This window comes from Acinonyx jubatus, chromosome D3 (genome assembly GCF_027475565.1).
Source record: "Acinonyx jubatus isolate Ajub_Pintada_27869175 chromosome D3, VMU_Ajub_asm_v1.0, whole genome shotgun sequence".
Lineage (NCBI taxonomy): Eukaryota > Metazoa > Chordata > Mammalia > Carnivora > Felidae > Acinonyx > Acinonyx jubatus.
Window position 1 is genome coordinate 83,575,998 of NC_069392.1, and position 8,880 is coordinate 83,584,877.

The 8,880-nt window shown below is 33.9% G+C and overlaps 1 protein-coding gene across 1 annotated transcript in view; it reads left to right on the forward strand.

Moving 5' to 3' along the window:
• CCDC102B (coiled-coil domain containing 102B) overlaps window positions 1–7,732 on the forward strand; it is a 196,087-nt gene extending 188,355 nt beyond the window's left edge. Inside the window, 2 exon segments of the mRNA XM_053205990.1 lie at window positions 1,731–1,987; window positions 1,989–7,732. Coding sequence (XP_053061965.1) covers window positions 1,731–1,987; window positions 1,989–2,025 — 294 coding nt within the window. The 3' untranslated portion in view covers window positions 2,026–7,732.
• The last annotated feature ends 1,148 nt before the right edge of the window (window positions 7,733–8,880 follow it).

Below are 8,880 nucleotides of genomic sequence, written 5' to 3' on the forward strand. Positions count from 1 at the left end.
CTCTGTGGGTGATGTGAAGATGAACGAATCATTATCCCTGCCCAGAATGGGCTTAAAGTCTATATAAATACATAAATCATTATCAATAGGACATCATGTTGATTGCTAAGAATAAAGTAGAATGGGAATACAGGCGAAGTAATTAATCCTATTTCATTTTGATTCCTACGTGGTTACCTCAAAATGTTATAAGATAAAGTATGTCAGGAAATACGAGAGTTGATTGGGGGCTGTTTGGAACTGGCATTGGTATATACCATTGTGTATATATATTGGTATATACGATTGGTGTATACCAGTCAGCATGTCCTGTCAACAGGGCACAGAGTCCGTCCCTGGGGTCTTTGAGACAAGTGCAGTTCTTCACTTAGAACTAAACACAACTTGGAAACTGAGAAGATTCTGGAAGGCCTAACCAACCCAGTGGGTGTGTTCATCCATCAGAAAACTATTCCTCCAGTATACGTTATCTTGACAATCAGAAAGAGGTGCTGGTGATTCTTACTCTTCATTAAGAATTCAGACTTCCTGCTTCCGATTCTGTGTCTCCCTCTCTCTCTGCCCCTCCCCCATTCATGCTCTGTGTCTCAAAAATAAATAAACGTTAAAAAATTTTTTTTAAAAAAAGAATTCAGACTCCCTACATGAACCAAAATAATTATCATAGAACAGCTGCAGTTCAAAATCCTTGGTGCCACAGAGATCCCCACTGGGATCAAGATTGTGTCCCCAAATGCCAAATGGATCAAAGCTGCATAGAGAACATGCCTAAGTCCAGAGAATAGTGCAGATTTTATTATAACATGAAACTAAATTGTAATTTTAATATTATTTTAATGAAACCTAATTTATATGTATATAAACTATGCATGTAAGTTCCATATAGGAGTATCATGTGTATATAGGTATATAATTATCGTATAGAAGTAACATATATCTATATGGATATAAATACTGTATATGAGGGAGACAGTGGAAATAAGTGTTGGCATGTAAGTGATAAAACAGTAACCACTCAGTTATCAGTCTCTAAAAGAGGTGTAAGTTCTCTTACTACATTATATTTATATCTATTGCATTTAACAAATGTCTGTGACAGACACAAAACTACCGGGTATTCATAGAAATCTCCATATCGATAAACTGTGTTAATTTCTTGAACTGTAACATTCTCATTGTTTGATGATTTTTTTGTATAAATCCTTATTATACAAGAGGGGAAGAATTTTGCATATATATTTGAAATATATAGAGTGCTATATTTTGCCTACATTTTTGCATATTTTGGCTTCAGTATTACAGGGAATAGATTTTTAAAGAAAACAGCTTTTAATTTTAAATTGCACTATTAATTTAAAGACAAAGATTCTCGTCAACACAGATGATCTCATCACATGAATGCCCATATTGTGGTTGTTTTCCTGTCCTATGTTAAGGCTGTGTGTGCATCAATTTTTTACAATTAAAAAACAAAAACAGCAGCACACCTGAACTTTTAATGAATACATTGCAAAATTACTAACCAATATGATATATGAGACATGGGACCATGCCTAGGAGAGACACAGAGAGAAGTAAGTTTCAAGACAACCCATAAATCACGAGGTTAAGAAAATAACATCTTCAGGGCTTGGGGAAAAGAAAAAGAAAAAACTTGAAGGACTTCACCAAATCTAATCTCTTTTTGAGCTTTTACTTCCACCTCTCTTCCTCCCTTTGTTCGTTTCCAGGAACTTTTAGGAAGACAGAGAGGAGAGGAGAGAAGAGAGGACAAGAGAAGACAAATGAGGGAAGAAGAAGGGAAAAGTGGAATTTGTGCTGACTATAAAGTGAGAGGACATAACAGAATAACCAAAATGGGAGCAAACACATATAGGCTAATATTTATCAAAATATGTCCTGATTTTGCTGTAATGGAGAAAAGTAGAGTTATAATTCCCAACCATTTTTCTAAAAATGATACCTTTCAATGCTCATTTGCTTTACCTACTTTATTCAGTGACAGGGAGGTTTGTACTTGAATAGCCTTGATTCTGTAGATATGCAGTGTTTGTATTCTCCATTCCAAATAACACGTTTTGAAGTGAAAAGTTATTGGAAAAAGTGGTCAGTATTCTATGGGGTAAAGCCCCGTGAACTAGTCAACGTGCCTTTTGTGGAGCTTTTTGGAGGCTTGTTTTCCTAAATCATTCTGGCAACTGACTCTCTTCCTTCAGGTCACACAGTGGGTCATTTTCAGAAAACTAATGTGACAGAGTGGTAATTGATGTGTCTCAGGAAAATGATGAATTAATCTAAGAGTAGAAAGGCCATCAAAGTCAATTCCTAATGAATTTACATTACTGACAGTGTCCATTTCTTGAATAGGAATGACATTATATTTATTTTGCTTAGTAACTTTATCCTCAGAAATGTTTTATTTTCACTCAGAGGTTTATCAGGCAAACCTATGGCTTTGTTAACTTCTTCACTCATTATTTTTCTTTTAAAACCTTCATTACTCATACAATTATTGAGTAATTTAAGAATATATCTATTCTTATGCTGTTGTAAAATAATAATTTTAAATATAAAATAACATAATTTGATGTTCTTAGACAGGGTTATTTCACATTTTTCTTTAACCATTCTTACATAGCTTTGCTTTCTGTGGTACACTAGAAATTTTAATTTTTAATACAGTGACTAGTAAAAATTTATATTACTGTAGAGACTTTAGAGATATGGAAAATTTTAACCCTTTGGTGTGTGAAATATATTTTGGTATATAAAAATGAAAATAATTCATTTTGAAGAATGTCTTAGTTGTAGCAAAACACTGAGCTACACATGAGTGTCTTTCATGAATTGATAATTCAGTGATTTCATAAAACTTAGAAACACATCCGTGATTTTGTATACATTTTAGCAAAAGTGAATTAGATTGTGTGGGTTGACCAGAACAATGTTCTTTTCTCCAAGAATTTCTGAAGTTAGCAGAGACAGACGCTTAAGTACCATTTGTTAATGTCATAAAGAGGTATCTAGTGAAAGTTCACACTGAATTAAAATGAATCAATATACTACAAAAGAGGGTGGCATTTTCTCTAATATAATGACTGCCCTCACTCACCGTGAAATACTCACATGCATTCATGCATTCAAACGCACATGTAAATGCAGACAATGAATTGATTTTTATAAATAAACTCAAAAGTGAAAGTTTTATTTTTCGTTGTTTTGTGACTATTCACTGGAGAAAAGATACACAAATAAGATTTTGTACATATGAAGCATTATTTCTAGGAATATATTATCACTGGGTGGAGTTTCACTTTTTCTTATAAAAAAAACAAATGCTGTCATAGATTATTAAATTAAAATTATGAATAGTAAATCCCAACCCATCCCAACCCAACCCAAATAAATAAACATATGTTCCGTTTCCATTAAATTTCATTGTATATTTTGATTTATCTTTAATTCTTATACTCTCTTTTTTATTCTATGTTAGAGGGCAATGAGGTCTATAAGGTTGTTGCAGGCTTATAATATCCTTTAAAATTTGCTTCATGTATACCAGATCAATGATATTTTACCCCACAGCCAATTAAAACCAAGATGTAAATTTTGACACTTTAGGTCACTTATATATTCTAGATTTAGAACTTCATGAAATTTTATAATATAAATTGTGACATTCAGATATGAAATTATATCATTTTCTGTTGATATGCCTAGCATACTACTAATAATCCACTATATTATTACAAAATGATTGGCATTTCACATGGCTGTTATCAGTTAATTTATATTAGCTTGATTTAAAGCAGTGATAGGAAATAATATTTAGCTTCTTATTTAAAATGAAAAACACTATGGTTATAATATTTCCCTAAAACTAAAGCTAAAATTCAAATAAAAAAACAAAACTACAAGTTGAGGGGAAAAACCTGTAGGCCTGAGACACTCACTATTTTGTTCTTTTTTCTTTTCCTTTTTCTCAAAGTGAAGTTATATTACATAAAATTCTCTTTTTTTTTGTTTTTGAACTCATGACCCTGGGATCAAGAACTGAGCTGAGATCAAGGGTCAGACGCTTAACTAACTGAGTCACCCAGGCACCTCCATAAAATTAGCCATTTTGAAGTGAATAACTTAGTGGCATTTAATGCATTCACAGTATTGTACACCTACCACCTGTAACTGATTCCAAAACGTTTTCACCATCCTCAGGGGAACCCAGTAAGCATTAGTAACTCCTATTCCCCGCTCCCCAAATCTTCAGGCAACAGCAAGTCTGCGTTCTGTTTCTATGGACTTACCCATCGAGATATTTCATGGGATCATACAACATGTAACATTTTGTGTCTGGCTTCTTTAACATACATAAGATTTCAAGGTTCGTGTGTACATCAGTTCTTCATTCTCCTTTTTGGTCGCATGGTATTTGACTCCATGGAAATACAACAATTTGTTCATCCGTTTATGTGCTGATGGACACCTGGGTTGTTTTCATCATTTGGCTCTTTTGAACAATGTTATTATAAACATGTATGTACATCCGTTTATTTGAGTACCTGTTTTCAATTATTTTAGGCATGTATCTACGAGTAGAATTTCAGGGTCCTATGGTAGTTCCATATTTAATGCTTGGAGGAATCAGCTCCCCACAGTGGCTTAGCCATGACATTCCTGTCACAGTGTATGAGAGTTCCGAGCTCTCTATAACCTCAGAAACATTGGTTTTGGTTTTGTCTTTTTAAAATTATACTCATGCAATGGCTGTGTAGTGTGGTATCTTATGGTGGTTTTGCTTTGCATTTCCCTCATGATTAATGAGCTAAAAATCTTTCTATGTGCTTCTATATCCTTTTTGGAGAAAGGTCTGTTCAAATTCTTTGCCTCTCCCCCCCACCATCCCCTTTTTTAAACATAAGGTTGTTTCCCTTTCTGTTGCTGAGTTGTAAGAGTTCTCTATGCATTCTGGATATTAAACCCTTATCAGATATATGATTTCCCAACACTTTGTACCATTTAGGTTGTCTTTTCACTTTCTTGGGAATGTCTTCTGATGTACGAAGTTTTTAATTTTGATAAAATCCAATGCATCTAGTTTTCTCTTGCTGTTTGTGCTTTTAAAGTTTCATTTCTAAGAATCCGTTGCTAAATCCAAGGCATGAAGATTTAGCCCCTGTGTTTTCTTCTAAGACTTTTATTTTTGTGTATGGTGTAAGAAAGTGACAGTAAATTATATTTATAAATTTTTAAGACAGTTAAAAGTAAAAAACAATAAAATAAAAAATTGAAGAATAAAAAAAGACTTTCATAGTTTTACGTGTTTTCAGTTAATTTATGTATATAGTATAAGATAGGAATCCAACTGCATAATTTGACACGTGAATCAGTTTCTCCCACACTATTTATTGAAGAGACTTTTTGTCTCCTAGTGAATGGTGCTCGCACCTTTGTTGCAAATCAGTAGTTTATAGAGCTATGGACTTATTTCTGGAGGCTCGATTTCATTCCGTTAGTTTATGTAGTTACCATTATGCCAGTACCACATTCTTTTGATTGCTGTATCTTTGTAGTAAATTTTGAAATCGAGACATATGGCTCCCCAGCTTTGTTCTTCTTTTTCAATATAATTTTGTTTATTTCGAGCCAATTAAAATTCCGTATGAATTTGAAGATCAGCTTTTCCATTTCTGCAAAAAATGCAGTTGGGTTTTTGGTAGGGACTCCACTGAATCTGTAGCTGACTTTTGGGAATGTTGAGATCTACTAAATGTCTGTGTCCCTCCAAAGTTCCTATGCTGAAACTTTATTGCAAATGTGATAATATTTGGGGGTGTTGCTTTGGCAAGGTGAGTAGGTCTGAGAGCAGAGTCCTCATGAATGAATTAGTGCCTTTAAAACAAAGACTCCAAAGATCATCCACATTATTATCCAATGAAAGTGGTAACTGCTAAATGTGTGATTCAGTACGTCCGTAACAGGAAACTAGGACCAGTGTTTAGAAAGAATAAAATTCTTATCCTGGTTCATACTCAATATTTTGACCAAATAATCCTCCTTGTGCTTTAGTTTCCTCATTTTTAAGAAAAGAATCTGGAGATTCTAGCTGAGATTCTTCCAGCACCAAAATCCCATTATCTTATGTTTTCCAAAACTTAGCTACTAGGTTTAAATAAAGCACTAATTTGGGTTCATGAGGATAATGTAATATTTCTTTAGAATTTCAGTTTATTTTCACAAAAACAGCTGTTGGCTCCTGATCCCGCTTAGTGTACTCTTTCCACTTGCTGGATTTATTTCTTTTTAATTCACACAGTTAAATTTAATATGTTTGTTGACATAATTGAAAGCATTTTCATTTCTTATTTCTCTTCCACTGCCCATCACTTTGTGTTTCCCTGTCATTTTATTGTGCTTAATTTAATGGTATTTAAATTCCCACAGCATTTGGCAGCCTTTCTAATTCTCTTTAAATTCTAGGAAAACAGAAGACAGGAAGCATCAATATATCAGTAACTAACAAAAATCATCTCTTTGCTTTTTTACCAACTTTAATTCTCCATTACATACTTCCTTGTACGTGTGTGTGTGTGTGTGTGTGTGTGTAAACGTGGTTCTATTTTAGTGTAAAGTGAATAGAAAGTCAATCAAGAAAGAATAATTGCAAATTACATTCATATTTCACATTCAGCTCCTTTTCTAGCATTCTGAAATCATGTTATGCCATGTATGTTCAGTTAAATTCACACGGTGGAGAGAAGGAATTTAAAAGTAAACTAGATGTTCTTGTCTCCTAATTCAATGTTTCTTGAACAATTGAATCATGGTCCTACTGTACCAGATAGGGTGCTTTCTGAAAATAAAAATTCTGAATTAATAGGCATGCGACTTGACAAGTGGGAATGTATATATTTTTTAAAGAGTAGTTAGGTGTCCACTGAGGAATGGATAAGGAAGATGTGCTGTACACACACATACACACACACACACACACACACACACACACACACAATGTGATATTACTCAGCCACCAAGAGGAATGAAATTTTGGGGCGCTTGGGTGGCTCGGTTGGTTAAGTATCCAACTCTGGATTTCAACTCAGATCATGATCTCATTGTTTGTGGAATCGAGTCCCACATGGGGTTCTGCGGTGACAGCATGGAGCTTGCTTGGGATTCTCTCTCCCCCCCCCCACTCTCTCTCTCTGCCCCTTCCCTGCTCTCATGCATGTGCTCACTCTCTCTCAAAATAAATAAATAAGCATTTAAAAAAGAATAAAATCTTGCCATTTGCAATGACATGGATGGAGGTAGAGAGCATTATGCTAAATGCAATAAATCCGTCAGAGAAAGACAAATGCCATATGATTTCACTCATATGTGTAATTTAAGAAAAAAAACAAATGAGCAAATGGGAAAAAAGAGAGGAAAACCAAGAAACAGACTGTTAACTACAGAGAACAAACTGATGGTTAACAGAAGGGAGATGGGTGGGAGGACCAGTTAAGTTGATGATGGGGATTAAGGAGTGCAATTGTGATGAGCACTGGGTGCTGGACGGAGATGTTGAATCACTATATTGTACACCTGCAACTAATTACATTGTAGGTTATCTAGGTGGAATTTTAATAAAAACTTTAAAAAATTGTTTTAACAGAGAAACAATAAATAAAAATAAAATGTTGATAGATTCAGCCAAAATCTCTTAAAAAAAGAGAAAGAAAGAAAGAAAGAAAAGAAAGAAAGAAAGAAAGGAAGGAAGGAAGGAAGGAAGGAAGGAAGGAAGGAAGGAAGGAAGGAAGGAAGGAAATAGCTAGGTGATTTTTATTTTCACTAAACTTGGAAATCTTCGAGTCAACAAAGAATGTTCCAAAAATATATTATACCTTTTGTAATAACTATAAGTGACTTTAGGTTATTTCTGATTTGAAGTGTGTGTGTGTGTGTGTGTGTGTGTGTGTGTGTGTGTGTGTGTATAACTTTAGGGATTAAGGTAAATATCTTTTGTTAATGGTAATTTCAAATTACTTTCAAGGATGTTTTGTATACCTCATAATTTAAATAAATATCACAAATGAAATTTATTTTCTAATCTGCTCTAATGCTTGAAAACGTGGTTCTCTGCCCTGGAGGCAAGTGGGTGCCTGTTTTGGTGGCATGTCCTTGACAACATGGAGAAGGGCAGGGAAATGTGAGAGGTCTTCTGTGCCAAGGTGAGGCAGGTGTGGAAAGAACGGTAGCATATGGAGAAATAATTAGCCGGCTGAGTCTGTATTACAAGAATAATTTTACCTTAAGCCAGTTAAAATTAATTATCCTACCTTAAGCCAGATAGAATTCATTCAATTTCTCCCAAAGAAACTGTTTATTTGGCATGATTTGGGCAGACGTAGCTGGAATGTTTTTTTACCCATATTAATGAGCATTTCATAATTAGAACTATGTCCTTTGGCTCAGTATACAAATAGGAAAAAAAAGAGAAAATTGGGATTTACAAAATTTAAAAACCCAAATGTGTCCTTTTCTCCAGATAATTATCTGAGTTTTAATGTTTTCTAGTCTTTATATTTGAATGAGTCACTGCTTATTAGCTTAGCTTGTACCATAGGAGGAATGCCTTTTTTATTCTTTTTATTAGATTTGTCTTATCTGCTTTTTGCTTATTAGCATGTAATGCACTTGAAGAAAAAAAAACCATTTTAGTTTTTATTTTTAATGGTTGTAGAGGAAGTATCAGTGTATTTTTTTCAAAACTAGATTAAAAAGTATTCAGTTTTTTCTGTGATTGGGCAATATGAATTTTCGGAAGGAGCAAACTATCCCATTACTTATTTTGCATATGTTCATAACTTATCATTTACTGAGAACAGAAGAATATTAAGA